At 41.0% G+C, this 16,258-nt stretch overlaps 2 protein-coding genes across 2 annotated transcripts in view; one reads left to right on the forward strand and one right to left on the reverse strand.

The window, feature by feature from the left end:
• The window catches only part of CHRNA5 (cholinergic receptor nicotinic alpha 5 subunit), a 19,936-nt gene extending 16,727 nt beyond the window's left edge, over positions 1-3,209 (forward strand). The window contains exon 6 of the mRNA XM_074601100.1: positions 663-3,209. Coding sequence (XP_074457201.1) covers positions 663-824 — 162 coding nt within the window. The 3' untranslated portion in view covers positions 825-3,209. The remainder of the gene's footprint in view (positions 1-662) is intronic.
• Positions 3,199-11,939, reverse strand: CHRNA3 (cholinergic receptor nicotinic alpha 3 subunit). Its single transcript, XM_074601099.1, has 6 exons — positions 11,392-11,939; positions 9,286-9,425; positions 9,165-9,209; positions 7,884-7,993; positions 5,663-6,674; positions 3,199-4,399 (listed from the first exon to the last, which is right to left on the reverse strand). Exons 1-6 carry the CDS (start codon positions 11,444-11,446, stop codon positions 4,271-4,273), a joined length of 1,491 nt encoding a protein of 496 aa, XP_074457200.1. The 5' UTR covers positions 11,447-11,939; the 3' UTR covers positions 3,199-4,270.
• Between the last annotated feature and the right edge of the window lie 4,319 nt (positions 11,940-16,258).

The raw sequence follows: 16,258 nt of genomic DNA on the forward strand, positions 1-16,258 counted from the left end.
CCAAGACAGTTATTTGGCAGGATTTTAATTTGCTCTCACAATTATATCTGCTATATTTGCAAAATTGTGTATAGATATGAATAATCCTATCAACCAGGAAAATAGTCTTGAAAGTACTGTGAGTATTCACCCTAGTGTGTAATTCTGTGCAGCGGTACCTTCACAGCTTTCAGATCTTGTAACACAACAGCTGCTGTCTACTGCTAAATTTTTTTTTGGTTTGGTTTGGGTAGTTTTGGTTTTGTGGGGGCTTTTCAGGTGTGGGGTGTGTTGTGGGTTTGGTTTTTGGTTCCCCCCCCCCAGCTTTTGCTTCTAGCTCCTGCCCAGGAATTCCACTTTATGATGAGGCTGTGGCATGAATCCTAAATCCTGCAGTATGTTAGAAAACTGCATACTAGTTTCATCTCTGTTCAGTGCTTGTCAGGGTCACTTTCTGCATTAAAACCTAGTATTGGTCTAAATAGCTTACCAATCTTCATAAAGGGACGTTTGTTCCTGTTCTAGCTCACAGTGTAATTATAAAAAGTTATTAAAGGGGGTTACCAAATGGACCTGATTGGAAAAAAGTGTACTGTAAAGTGATTAAGAATTGCAGGGTTTGGTACTGTATTTTTACCTGTTCTTGCACATACTGACTAACTCTTATGCTCTTTGTTTTTTAGGTTGTTGAAGACTGGAAATATATTGCTCAGGTGCTTGATCGAATGTTCTTATGGGCTTTTCTTCTGGTTTCAATAATTGGATCACTTGTGTTATTTATTCCTGTTATTCATAAATGGGCAAGTATAATAGTACCTACACATATAGGCAGTGCAAATGCGTAAAATATTTTTGGATCTGCTAATATGGTTCTAAAGAGTTTTTCAGTAGCTCTGTTTCCATGCATGTTCTTTGTAGGCATGTTTCTGATAGAGTAAAAAAAAACTAATCAAAACCGAGAAAATTATGTTTATATTAAAGCTTGGCATCCCTAGGACACATAGAAGTCAGTTTGCTTATTGCCAGTCTACTATTTACTTCTAAATCAGGTTGGAATTAAAAGAACCTTCTGAGGCACTTGCATTTATGATATGTCAGAAAAGCATACACTGACACCTACTGTGAAATCGAAGGATTTAAATTTTTTTTGTGATGATCACTGTAGTCCAATTATTGAATTACTATGTAAATTATTATATTGACTATTAAATATTTGCAGGTATTTACACAGTAGTGTTGCTTATTTCCATTTACTATAGTATGCAAAGGAGAATTTTTATCAGCTCTCTTGAATGTGTTGTAGAAGTATAAAGATTCTACAGAGTAAATTTAAAATAAGAATACCAGTTAAACTTCCCATGTATTCAACATATAAGTAAAAATAGCGATCTGGCTATGTTTTGCCTTTATATCTTTTCAGTGTAATTTGCTGCTAAATTTAAAACCTTATTAATTCTATCATACTAATATGAACATTTAATACGGTAAGGCTTAAAATGCCTAAAGGATACATGTATATCAATATCTCTGTATCAGCTATGGAAAGGAAAGACAGTTAAATGAGTTTGCAAGTTGCACAAGTATTCTAATGGACTGGAACATTCAGCTTTCTTTATTCTTGACGAAGAATTTGATAGAGTATGTTAGTTGCAAACGTGTTAATCATTTACTGCCTTTTTTTGTTTCTTGGAATTAAGTTCTTAAGCACAGGTAGAAGGAATTTGCAGAATGCCTTTTGAAGGGAATGGATTGAAAATTATTATGGTGTATAACCAAATGCAGATGATTAAGTTTTCACACATTTGTTAAACTGAACTTAGAAAGCTACCTTTAATAGGTTCTCTGGCTTATAGAACCATATGTAACTATAAGCAGCGAGGATGTACAGCTTTCCATACTTTCTGTTTTCTGAGCGTTAAAAACTAACTTGCAACATTTTAATTATTTCATTAAAACCTGTTCTTTAAGTACTGGTTTTAAATTCTTTAAATTCGTTCCAATGCCACCTTTCTTAAAAGCTTTATTTCTGGTAGGGACTGTTAAAATAGGTGGGGGTTTTCCTACACCAAAGTTTTGTCAGTGTGTTTCATAATATGTCTGCATCCTGCGGGGCTAATACAGTAATGCCAAGATAAAGCAAGTCTTGGTAAGTTTTTATTTGCTTAAATTACTGAATAAATAGTAACATGTTTAGATGAGAATTTTAATGTAAATTGTAGTATCTTTGATAATGTAAGTTTTTATAGTGGTTATGAATTTGGAAAACGGACACGTGTTCCCCCCCGCTCCTTCTGTCTCCCTTAGAATAGCACTGTTTGGCATTGTACTGATTATAATACTGATTGCTTATGTCATAACTTATATGTAAGTGAATATTTATTTGAAATTGTTTTCATCTGTAGGGCATTCTTGGTTTTGTGTAGCTTTTTAAGGTTCACAGGCAAGGAAATGATGCCAGGCAAGCCTTTTTTTTTTAATACCAATTTATAAATAATTCTGATTGTGAAGGGACTCACTCTTTCTCTTCAGTTATGCAATTATATCTGGCATTGGATATCCATATTTCCTTTATTCCCATCATAATTAATTTTAAAGGTGATTTTGCAAATATTATCTGGTTTAATTGATTAATATAATAATTTTAACTTCATCAGTATTACTAAGATTAAACAATGTTTCAGTGACTTTATTTATGTGGCAACTGTAGCAATACTTTAGATATCTAATTTCCTCTTCAAATGCAAAATTTCTTTTTATAGTCCTCCTTGGTTTTGAGTTACTGAAGTTTACTGTTACCTGAACAGAAAGCAAAGTAAGTAAAACTATAGATTAGCTACATATATTGTTTTTTTTAACTCCCCACCTTAGCTCTTTCCCCAAGTTAAATGATGCCTGTCTACTGCCCATCGTAAGGTGACTGGCATTATATTGACCAATGGAGTCCCAGTCCTTATCCTAGTAACTCACAGGTTTTGCAAATGCACAAATTTCTTTTAGTCATTTCTACAGTCTGATCATGATAAATACAGATAAGATAGCAGACACTAGAATCCTTGGGGTCTTCAGCTTATCATCAGCTGTGTCTGAACCAGAATAATTTTAATAGATGCAGAAGCACAGACCTTTCTTATGTAACTTGTTTCTGAATGTGTTGAACTGTAGCTAATGCTACCTTATATAGGTTCTTGTCACTTGGTCAAAATAAATGGAAAAAAGTGTGCAATTTTCAACAGCTTGATTCTCTTTATTTTCATAAATGTTACATCACTTGATACACTGTATTTCCAAAAACTTTCCAGTTTGGTACAGAGAGAACAGTTTATATTTTTATGCAATATTTTATCACTACAATATTTTGTTGCATTCTTTATTCATGCTCTTAAATTATGTGCAGTTACTGACTAAAAAAAAAAAGGTATGCCTAAGAAGCAACATTAGCATTCTTGACAGTACTATTTTGTATCTTCCCCTGTCAAAAACCACTTTGCTGTAACAGGATGCTTTTTTATCCAAACTATCCTATCAAAGTGTTTTCATCCTTTGCACAACCTGCAGAATGCATCTTAGTGTGTGTTTTACTTGTACATGATTTTAAACATTATCGGGTTTGAAAAGCTTGGTTTTTTCTGACAGTCTTCTCATACACTGAAGTATTGGGATGCACGGAATTTATGTTATGGTTGCTTTACTACCATCATTTATTATTTACCTATTTGTTTTCCTTTTGTGATAAACCCGCCCATGGTCCTTTCCTCCCACTGAGTCAGTTTATACACCAGGTGGCAATGTCTGCATTCTAGCAATTCAGTATGTGTGCTTCCTAAAGCATTTCGTCCTCCTGAGGGCATTCATTGAACGCAGTATGAGCTTATTCCCAGAAGATCCTGTCATGATCTGAAAAGACTTGGCACCAGACTCGTGGAAACAAATCTAGTAGCCCAAAGTATTCAACCTGTCTTGACTTTTCCGAATATTCATGCAATCTTCAGTTTCTTTATCAACCCCTTCTTAAACTGTTCCTATAAAGTTTAATATACTACCTACATCTTTTCCAGTCATTGCTAAAAGTAGCTGCCAAGCATAGCTCATATTAATTTGAGATTAGCTGTTATAAAGGTTCAGAATTATTTTTTTTTTTCACATTTTTAACAAAGCCTTCTTGGTCAAGCAAAGTTGAGGCCAAGAGAGATCCTTATTCTACTACACATAGAAAAAACAGCAGGTGCTGGGGTAGGGGTGCAGAGTTGGTTTGCAAAAGTTTTATTTGATTTCACAACATACTATTTGATCTTTACATTTCATCTCCAGCCATCAAAGGTTGTAAAAACAATCCTGCTGTTCCTAGAATACATACCAGGATGAAAACCCATAGAAAAATACGATCGATTACCATGGCAACGTATTTCCAGTCATCCTGAATCTGAAAAATAAATGAACAGCAAGTAGGCATATTTATTAGATGAGTAACTTGCATTAGCAATTAGTACCATTTTATACAGGAAGCACAGGGGTTTTTTTTTATACATAGATGTCTTTCATATATGCATAACTTGCATATCTGCATCTTCGTTGACACATTATTTCATCTTGAAGAAGCTTTATTTGAATATGCTATTTGTGGCAAAGCCAAGAGCTCCTTCTTTAAATAAAAAAAGTTGTTCACCAAGACACTGGACTTCATGAGATACAACTTCTCTTCAGTATGCCAAAAATGAAAGTGAAAACCGTTACATTCTTAGGTGATCAGGTTTGTCCAGAAAACTTTACTGAAACAGACTGCTCCTACTGGTCTTTACACAGTATGTACAAAGACAAAGGTTAATTGGTATATAACTATTTGGTATGTTTCTTACATAGTACTGAAATTTGATTGTTGTCATGCATATAAATGAATAATGCATTTGTTGCTTTTGAAATTTTGCACTTTTTAGCTTACAACTTGTTTGTTAAGGCAGACTTAAATAAAACCAAAACAAGCCCAGATTTTCTATACCAACTAATTCTAAATAAAGTTCTGAGAGGATAATAAATAAAGCCATACTGAGAGGATTTAAATCAAGTGACGTTTGTGGTGGCGTGGCTACTGCTCTTAGTATGTTTGAGGAACATGATAAAAAGAAAACGTTAATTTTTTTTCATTGCATCAAGATGCAGTTTTATGAAAGATGATGGACCCTGTCTTGCAGGAGTTGGCTCATTTAACTACAGCACTTTACGCTGCAGCAGCAGCAGCAGAATAAGCCATATCATCACTGTGAAGGACATTCATTCTTGTGTTCTTTGTTATTGACCGTAAGCTGTGGGAGGAAGAATATAACTTTCTAAAGGCATAGAGTCAGCAAATTCCACTATTAAGATTATAACTTGGAATATCCTCACTCCGACTCTTGTAGGATGTGTACTCAGGTGTGTTTGCCTAGCACTGGTTACCTTAACATGCTTCACTTAGTGTATGTGTTGTTAATAGAGTGTTGTGTAACAGAGCTGCTCCCCAAAATTATCTACATTCAAGACTGGACATATTTGTAATACAACTTGGGTAGTTTACTTGTATGTAATAATGGTCTGTGGTGTCCTTTTTTTTCTTTACTTTTTTGGGGTTTTTTTTGAGATCTCTTTTTCTTATAAAACACTAATGGCACATGGTATCTGCAGTTTGAGTAATAGTAAAATATGTTCTTACCTCTTTTGCTTCATTCTGCATTTTCATATTTTCTGCAATGTATTTAACGCTTTCAATAGCATCTCTCATTTCTGGTGACAGAACTGAAAATGAAAACAGAGGATCTACAGACTCAGAGCTTGAACTTCTTGTGAGGTTGCCACTGAAATCTGAGAACTTCATTCGCTGATACTGACAACAGCTGCATGCCACATCTTGACATACAAAGCCATCTTTGCAGCATTTGGTTTCAGAAGTGTTGAAGCAGTTTAAGTTTGAAAACTCAGAAGTGAAAAATGGTTTTGGCTTCTGATTATTCTCTTCATCGCTGGCAGGTCTTGTCATAAACATGATCCTGGGAAGTAGGTTCAAGAAAATTGTTCTCACCCACACAGGCATTGTGTGTGTCTTGGGTGTTCTGTAGTGCACGTTAAGTACAAATACCGTAATGACAATAGACAGAGTTACAAATATCATGGTGAAAAGGAGGTATTCCCCAATAAGTGGAATTACCAGGGAAGTAGAAGGTATGGTTTCTGTGATAACAAGGAGGAATACTGTTAAAGATAGAAGGACTGATATGCAGAGTGTCACCTTCTCACCGCAGTCCGAAGGCAAATAGAAAACTAATACAGTCAGAAAAGAAATCAGCAGACACGGAATAATCATATTGATAGTGTAAAATAAAGGTAAACGCCTGATGTAAAGAGAGTATGTGATGTCTGGATATATCTCTTCACAGCAGTTGTACTTGATGTCATGTTTATACCCAGGAGCTTTAATAATAGCCCATTCTCCACTCTCCCAGTAATCTTTCAGGTTCATTGTAGAGCCAATTAAAACTAAGTCAATTTTGGCTTTATCGTAAGACCAGGAACCAAACTTCATGGTGCAGTTCTGATAGTCAAATGGAAAGTAGGTTACATCTATTTTACATGAGCTTTTAAATATAGCCGGAGGTATCCAGGTCACATCACCCGTATATTTTAGTAGGGCCTTTGTCTTGTCATCAACCTGGAAATCCCCAACTGCACTGTAAAACAAATAAAAATAACAAAAATTAAAATGAAACTACACGTAGTTTCATACATTCAGATCATATACATTAAGTCTTTAATCTGTTTGGGGAAAGTCAGCAATCACTTGATGACATGGAGCTGAATTGCATGTGCAGGACTGAGTCATCAGCTATCATAAATTTGCATAGTTAAACTGAAATAAACAGCTGTATAAATTTACTTATGCAGGGTTTGAAAGGAAATATTCTCCCTTATAATAACATGGCCCTTACCATAACTGCAGTCAAAATCCAGAACTACAAATAGGAGATCGCAAATGGCAGTCTGACTAGGTGATCATTTAGGTCCCTTCCAACTGAACTGTTTTCTTCTATTCTAGATGAAGCACATCAGAACCCAGGGGCTGGTAAGAGGATATCCGCAGTACTGGTATTTCCACCTCTTCTGTGGACAGTGCAGGTAGTGATTATGCAAAGAGGGATTAGGGTTGGGGTGCATCTTTGGATAAGGAGTGTATCTGGTGAGGGTTTTTTAAAGTATAAAAGATCTGTGTGACAATTTCAGTTGTTTATATGAAAAAGTAAAACTAAAAAGGTAATTTAAAGTTTTAAGGCTACAGTTAGAAAAGGAGCATCATTGCTGTTGTTCCATAGACCTAAGTTTTGGCTCTGTGTAGCTAACTCCATTTCACTGGAACTGCTTCCCTACATAGCAGAGGGATCCATTTAGTTATGGATTGTCTCCTCGCAGTCTCAGAAACTGACATCAAAAGTAAACTTTACTTGTGGCTTTTATATGTCAACACTGTTATTGTGAAAGGTGGCAAATCGACAGTTTAACTGCTAAAAAGCTATAATTTGCAGTGTTTTTCAGTTAAAGGTCTGACTCACAGACAACAACTCTTCAGTCTAAGGGAATTTCTTGCCACCTCCCTTGTAGACAGTGGTAAAAATAATAGTAAAAGTAGAGGCTTGTGAAGTGGAAAAGCAAAGTTCACTTTGGCCTGCTCACTTGCAGCTCCAGGTTGGGAGCTGGCTCCTGCCCAGCGATGCTGATGTAGGTGGCACAGAGGCGAGTACAGCAGTAGGGAGATGTGGGACACAGGTGTGTTGAAAAGCAGGCTTTTTCAGTTAATTTAGTGAACCTGCTGCTGAGTTTTTTTAAGCTAGTAACGTCACCCTCCTCCTTCCCAAGTTAAAAAGATAAATTTGCAAGAGTCTTACTTGTTATATAAAACAATATCTGGCTTCCAGATCTGGCCAGATGGTACTCGGATGAATTCAGCACCTCCATAGTCTGCTGGATTCCACCGAAGCTTGTAATCGTTCCAGATCTAATTATGGAAGGAATGAGTCTATGTTAGGTTTGTGAAGAAACTGAAATTCTGTGGACTAGACTCAAACCAAGTGTTGTCATATCACTTCTAGGGTTGTTTTATTTTGAATACTAGCAATGATTAGATATTTCCTTAACAAGCATGTATGTCTGGTGTTCCCATAGAGATTGTGGGCCTGTTGGTCTAGGTACAACTGAGATGTGTGTGACTCCATGTCCCAGGAATGTCTACTCAGTACCTGCAACAAGGTGATAGAGGGAATAAGACACTCTCTTGCCAGAGAGCATAGGACTTTAATAACAGCTAACTTAGGTCTTAAAAAGCCAGGTGTCCGTGAGATGGTGAAAACAAATTGATGGGAGGCTCTGGTGCTAGGTGTGATGATGGGTGTCATTGCTCAGTTAAGTAATAGCCTTGTTCATTAGGGCTTGTTAAACCCCAATTTAACAAAGTTGAACATTAAGCTGAAGCCGTGAATTAAGTTATTAAGCTGACTGCAACAGTGAGTAACTGCATTTTTAACCCATAAGGACCCTTTTAAGTGAAGGCAGCATTTTTGGTTCGTTCTCACTTTCCGAGAGGTGACAGCACCCAGGGATGCTGTGTGGGACCTCCGTGCTGAGCTGCTTCCTCTGTGCGTCGGTGCCTGCCAAGGCATCCTTTTTGGAAGTCTTCAGGGCAAAAATACAGCATTTAGTGACTACATGAAGCGAGAGAAGGTTAGGGCTGCAGCTGACGGCCCACAACCGGAGTTCAACAGCCGCGCCCCGAGCCAGGCCCGTACTTAAATGCTGCTGCACCCAGGGCGGGTGAGGCAGAAAGGCGGAGGGGTCGGTAGTGATGCCGCTGCTTCTGGCTGCTCGGTTCCTGGGGCGGGAGCTGCCCGGCGGCGGGGTCCGGCCGTCCCTGGGCGCTCCGTCGCCGCTGGGGGGCAGCCGCGCGCCGGACACGGCGCGGAGGCGGCGTTCCCGCCCGGGAGCAGGCCTGAAGGGGGCGGCCCGCCGTGGAGCCCCGGGGCCTGTGCCCGTGATGCGCCCCGAGGCCGCGGCTCTGCCTCGAGGGAGGGCGGCCTGGCGAGCCCGGTGCTGCCGGGAGCCCGCGGACGGCTCTTCCCGCGCTGGGAGGAGGTGAGTCTGTGCCGTGTGCGCTGTCAGTGAGCTCTACTTACGTGCTTCAGCCACAAGTTGGTTTCCATTATCTGGTTGACTTCATCCTAGAAAAGAGAGGGGTGTTGGGCGCGGCGCCAGGCCTCCCTTCGCCGCAGGCGCCCCGTCGGGGCAGGTACTCACCACCTTCACCAGCTGGGACATGGACACCTCGAACTGGATGATGACGGGGTCGGAGACGTTCTTGACAGGGCGGACAAACTGGTTGTAGCTCTCAAAGAGGGCTGCGTAGAGCCGGTGCTCAGCCTCAGAGCTGCCGCAGCCTGCGGAGGGAATGGTGGGATGAGCGGCCTCCAAGGCGGCAGCACCCCACGTCTGGGTGCCGGAGCGGGGGTCAGTGCCTGACTGTGTTAATGGCCTGGCATCTCTGCGATGCATGGGGAGAGGCCAAGCGCTACCTAAGTGGGTAGTTGTGTGTCATGATTGGCATTGGCTTAGGCTTGGAGAAGAAAAGCAGTGAAAGGTGACACTACAACAGAGTTTTTCTCACATACCTCTCTGTAAATGGGTTCAAAAATTAGGGAGTTACTGAAGAACTGGAGGTGCCAAAGCACTTTGCCCGCACAGGCCTAGTCCCCTCGACCTGCTGAAGCTGCAGGGGTGTGGGGCAGAGGGAGGGAAAAGTGTAACCCGACAGACCAGGCCGCTCGTAAGCTGTCAGAGCATTTTGCAAAAGGAGGATTCCCAGGAAATGAGAACTCTGCTTTCTAGCCTGAGTCATGATTGCGTGATTATAGCGATGATAACAGCCTGCTTGTTAAAATATGAAAAAAAAGGGATTAAAAATCGATTAACCATTATATTCAAAGGCTTTACAGCACATTCAAAATATTGTGCTAATTATCCATTTATTATTCTAGGTAATTTTTATTTATAATATATTCCTACTGTCCGTTTTGCCACTGATAACTGCTGTTCATGGTGTCTTGTGGCCAACAGAAAAGCTGCGATCTGAAATTCTTAAACAACAAGATCTTTCAACTGTTTCGGGATGATGTGTGACAGCCTGGATTTCACGCTACGTTTTTACTGTCTAAGCTAGCTAGGCAATAACCATCCTAACAGCTGGACACTATTTAAAAGCCAATGGCCTTTTATTTTTAGGGACTCTCTCCTAAACTCTCTTCTGGATGGCACATCCTCAAGCACTCCAACTGAAAAACAAAAACAGGCCTGTTTTGTCATTTATGTATGACGCTATTTGAATTAGGCAAAGGCATAGAACTGAAGTCTGTTGAATGTACTCTACAGTTCCTTTGAAAACCAAATACAAATCTACAGAAATATGCAAGGACATGTTCATGTTTTGCCAGACTGTAGAGAAAGAGACAGGAGGCAGAAGTATCTGCAGGTGACTGATCTATAGTGTTTCACAAAGCAGGTGTTACTTTCTGGTCTTTCTAAAAGCTTCCCCTCTCCCTAGGACAAGAGGGTCCCCCTCATGAGAAACTATTGTTTTCAGCTAAAACCTCTTTCTTTCTTTTTTTTTCTCCTCCTCCTGCTCACTTGGAGGGCAATTTTATTTTCAGATTAGTGAAATCATTCAAGCCAACTTGCTAACTAAAAAATGAACACGTCTTTCACACTTTGTAACTGCTAGCCTTGCCCTTAATATTTATTGATACCTTGTATCTCTCCGATCAAGATTTCCTGGAATAAATCCTCCCAAATCTTTTAGGGAAATAATGGCTGTCTGTTATAGTCAATCACAAATTGCCAGCCTTTTTCATGTCAACAGCACTCTAATTAAATCTAGCATCCACCGTATCTACAGAAGTACATTAATGTTGTTTTTTTTTTTCTTTAAATATTTTGGTAAATATTTTGGTGCTTTCCATATCTACAGAGAGAACGTGCGCTGTTTGCAGCATATATTTAAAGCTGTTTAATATTGTCACTTTCTTGTGGTCTTCTCTACAATATGTAAAGCCACACCTTTATGTGTGAGGTGCTTTCTCTTCTTAATGTTAAAATGGCTTTGTGTGTCCTGTTTGGCATCTTGAATCAGGACTACTTAACTAATTTACGAGGAGAAATCAAAAAAAAACACACCCACAACACCACACTATGCAACAAAAAGAGCTGTACTGGGATTCTGTACATTTGTCCGTTAGTTTGGAGTGAGGTTCAGCACTTCTCAAAAATAATTTGCACCAAAGCCACCTCCTGTTCACCTTTTCAACCCCCCGCCTTGACCAACAAAAAATAAACAAATTAAGGATCACTCACCTTGACAGAAAAAGCAAACAGCAGCAGTTAGAAGGAGAGCGTGCGTGCTCTCCATGGTGTTATGAATTACTGCCTGTCGACAGAGGCTGTTGAAGATGAGCTTAGCTGCCAGGATTGTATGAGCATAGGAAGTAGAGAGAGCTCTGCTCCTCCGATGCGTGAAATGCCTGGAAGCAGCAGACGGCAGGACCCTGAACGCAGTTCTGCGCAGTGAGCTCCCATTAGGTTTGCTGTGCTGCCCCCTTTCTAGCTACCCAGGCTGTCAGAGCACTTGAAACAGCAAATAAATTGCAGGCAAAACAGATGTTATTGTAGGCAAAGAGCAGTCTTCTGGCAAGGATAATAGGCAAGTCCTTAAACTGGTGCATAAATGTACCTGGTAATCTGACAATGCTAAAGATTTGTCCAGTCAGTTGCTATACAGGATCCTTCTCTATCAGAAGCTCATGCCAACCTGCCAGGAGAAGTTTAATTAATAAAAATCTTATAATTGAATTGTGCTGAAATGGATATTGACATTAGGGATGCTTGATTTAGCAGTGAACTGAGACCATGGGACCTGAATTTCCAATTACGCTGTAAATGTTGAGGTTTTTTCCTGCCTGTGTCTCATCTTGCAAGCACATGTGCTAGGTGCTTGACTGTATAAAAAGGATGTGCTATTCCCAGGAGTAATTAAAGTCATGTACAACTGTTGCCAGGATCTAAGCCCAGAGTGGTATACATAGCAGCTGGGATCCGGCAAGAGCCAGGGGTTTGAGTTGGAGACCAAACACGACCAAAGCTCTTGAAAATAACTGTCTTTGGACCGTTCCTGCTTTCATGGATTAGAAAGGTGAAATTTGGGAAGGGGAATAAGAGCACAGGTTCCTAGCTTGATCCCACAAAAACCTTATTGTTCAGGGCAAAGGAGATGGGGGACAATGGAGAGTTGTGTTTGAAGTTTGATCATAAAATCATGATTTGCAAAATGGCTTATTCCCCAGGTGCCCATCAGTTTCCTTGTTAACTTCTATGTCACTTCTTACCCCCCCCTTCAATGACCAGGTGATGCAAGGCTCATGCACGCAGTGCTTGTTGCACACATCGGGGCAGTCTGTGCAGAGGGAGGAGAGGGAGAAAGAAAAATGTGGGGTTCCACCCTTGTTTTTGGAAATGATGGGAGGTAAGCGTTATGGGACAGGAGGTTGCACCTAATAGGTGCTTCACACCCTGCTGTTGGGGAAGGATAAACGATGACCCCATTTGGCACTGTGTTAAGAGGTAGCACTGGGAGAAGGAGCATCAGACTGGGTTCAGCTCAGCTGCGCTTGGCACAGAGCTTGTTTATCATGTTTGCCCTGTGTCTCAGAGCATCGTTCACTCCATCCCCAGACACAAGCTCTTATGGTAATTTCTGTAATTCTATTAGCTTGGAGGAAATAGGCTTTACTGTCCATTTGATTTTATTTCTTTTTTTCCAGAGAACTCGGTTGCTTGGTCGAGTTCTCTGGAAAAGCTTAACCCTTTGTGGATACATTTTTTTGCCTTGCATTGAGACTAGATGTTTTCCCTTTCTGCCTTCTTGGTTTCCATGTATACGCAGCATTATAGCTGAGATTTTTGTTTGTTTGTTTTTGGTCCCAACTAGAAACGAGCTAAACCTTCAAAGGTCAGATCATAACTCATGTTCCCCAAAAGTCAGTGCTTGAGCCTGAATAATTTGGAAACATCTGATCTGCAGAGGCAGCAAAGAGCCGTTGCATCAAGAGATACAGGTATTTTAGCTTAATTTGCCTAGTTACTGAAATTTTCAGTGGTGTTTGTATGCACAGATATTTTGTTTCTAACATTACATGCTAGAGCTCCTGGAGCTCCTTTTTTTTATGACTAAGGGGAGTGATGTGATAAGAGCACATTACCATGACTGCATTGCAGAACTACATAGAAGAAGAATTCGTATGGGTGGGGGAAACCATCTATCCAAGAAGAGCTGCAGTAACAAACTACGTAGCCTTTGCTTTTTAATGAATGTGCCAATTTTAGTGGTGTTTTGCTTTGTTAAGATTCGTTAAGATAAAATCTTAATCAACTCAGGTGGCGAGGAAAAAGAGTGTTTCCCACCTTTGTCTGGGGTATTGATGCTCCCTCTATAAAAAGCGAGCGCTGCTGGTCTTTCTGGTTCACTGTGGATGCAGGGGTGCAGAAACAGTCCCAAAAAAACTCACCTGGAGGTAGATGGTACATGTGTGTGGTGGTGTTTGCACTTCTGCGTGTTCTGATGGAAGACAGGATTGGTCAGGGTTAAAGAGTTTTGTAATGGTAGGGAATGGGGAGGAAGCTAACAGAGGCTTTTCCTCACTAGTAGAGAGGCAAAGGCTGGTTGCACACTGCCATTGAAACACAGTATTAGTGAAAAATACATTTTGAATGACCACTTTTCTTCTTTTTTTTTAATGAAAAGCATTACTGTAAAAAACCCTGAAAAGTAGAAATGTTGAAATGTATTTTTATCAACTGAGGTCTTATCATATTCGTGTTAGCCTGCAAGGTGACATTTTTAATGTCCTTCTTTTTGTCATTTTTAATGTCGTAATTTCCTCCAGAAATCTTTTATTTTTGAAATTTTGCGAAAAAATCATAGCAGAAAACCCTAAAATTCTTTGACAAGTTAAACTGGGAGCAGTTCTATGTATTATGTAGGTGGAGCTGCTGAGGGTTAGGCAAAAATAGCATTTCCCATTTTGAAACCACAGTTTTAGGAAGTCAGGTTTTCAAAATTTTAGGACTTTGGGTGAAATTTTCCATTCTGAAATTTGCTATGGATTGAATTATTTCTGTAAACTTTAAAAAAATACAGTGGTGGTTTTCAAAAACATAACTAGGGAAGAGTATATTGCTTCACTTGTGATTAAAAAAAGATTAAGGTGGCCACAGTGTACGGAAAGCACCAGAGCCTACCATTTCTTGGATGAGGAGATCTAGTTCTTCAGGGAACTCCCTGGGGCCAGGGATGTGCCTTTTCAAAGCTTTTTCTGGGTTTGTCAAGTCTGAGGCCTCCGTCTGCCTGTGCTCTGTGTTAGCTGCTAGCTGAACTGCCAAATCCTTTCTAAAACTTTTGTCTGTGCTGGGGATAATTCAGCTGAAGGCTGAGACAGAGGGAGCCAAGCGTTATCAGTCATTACTGCTCATAAAGATAAGGCCAGCTATGAGATGGGAGTACTGGAGGCCTCATTTCAGTTACATTCAGGCAGTGAGCAAGAGGATAAGAAGGGACTGGGGAGAGGAGTAACGATTGGCAGGAGGGTGAGAGCAGGACAGAGCCAAAAATGTTGGTGCTGGGTGAAAAGAGCAGAGAGAGGGGTCTCTGCTCTGCACAGGTTCAGTGTCAGCCGGGTGGACTGCAGGGTCTGGGGCTGACTTGCTGCATCCCTGGTTGCTTGGCTAGGTGAGTCCCTCTCCCTTCTGCCCTGCAGGAGTGTGTAGAGGTTTAAGTCTGTGCTGAGGTCTGTGCTGCCTCTTTCAGATTCACTGTTTAGGGTTATTGTGGGATTTATAGGGGCTTCACCTGTCTGCACAGTGCTGGCAGCTGCTTTGGCTTCCCTCTGGATTTTCTGTAAGCAGAAAAAGCTGCTTAACAGCTGGGGCAGTGTGTGCACGCATGCTTGTGATGTTCTGTGCCACGTCAGCTCCCAGCATGTAACCTAACATAGATGAGCATCTCCCTGCATGGGTGAAGGTACCCCTCTGCTCTCGTGGGGCGGCCTATGCCCCATCTCGTCTCACAGCTGTTGTTTCAGTTGCCTGCAGAGAAATAGCTCTGCTTTCTAAGTTTGAAAAGCAGAAGACGACATTTGAGGTGGGGAAAGCAGGTTTGACCCATTTAAACTTTATACTGCCCACCAGTCACCATGGGAAATGTCCAGAACGATAAATGTTTGGGGAGGTGACCAGAGTGTTCCCATCTGCTGGGAGAGGAGGATGTGGCAGCTTCTATGGTCACAGAGCACACCTGCATTAGTAGGGCTGTCCAACAGTCGTCCTTCACCTTCTCACCTTGACTTCAGCAATGGACACAGTTACAGTGCATAGAGGAAGGGGAATGGAAGGGAGGATGATGGTGTTACAACCATTCCTTCTTCTAGCATACGACCCGATGGAGATGCTGCTGCTGCTGACGCAGCCTCACCCACCTCACTTCTAATACTTTTTCATTGTGTCTTTCCTAGGCTACCGCACATCAGGCCGTGCTGCAGTGCTCAGGCCCCTGGGGGACCCATTGCAGTGCTCAGGGGCGGGGGGATGTGTGGCAGCAGTGCTGGGGACTTCAGCGCATGACCAGGCGGGGAGCGAACACAGGAATCAGCAAAGGTCCCAGAGTTGCTCTGAATGATTGGAAGGGTGTTGGTGTAGCTGTTTTGGCATGTCTAAATCTATGTAGCTATCTGTAGCTGCCTGAGAATGGTGATCTAAGTAGGGATGTAGCTTAGCTCTGGTGAGGACAAATAGGTGACTTTACCTGTGGCTTGTTGAAGAGCACAGGTTTAGGTGTCAGCTAACCCTTCCCTGGGACAGACGAGCCTAAGGTCTCCTTGACAAATAGTAGTGGATTTTAACAGTCTGTTCACCAGTTGTGCCTATCAATGGTGGTAAACTGTCATGTGTCCTGATAACACCCCAAGGAAAAGCTGAGGTTGGTTTAGCTTGAAAAATACCAGGTGCCCGCTTCTCTCTTTGCAGATTACAAGCTACCTGGAACAAAGTGTGGTGGGATTGTCCTGTGACAGGTGTGTAGGGCCTTGATCTGTCCTCTGGCAGACTTTAAGACTGTACGTGCATTACTTGCTTTCATAGCTAATTTGTTAAGGATTATACTTAAATCTGCATT

This window comes from Larus michahellis, chromosome 9 (assembly GCF_964199755.1).
Source record: "Larus michahellis chromosome 9, bLarMic1.1, whole genome shotgun sequence".
NCBI classification, from domain to species: domain Eukaryota; kingdom Metazoa; phylum Chordata; class Aves; order Charadriiformes; family Laridae; genus Larus; species Larus michahellis.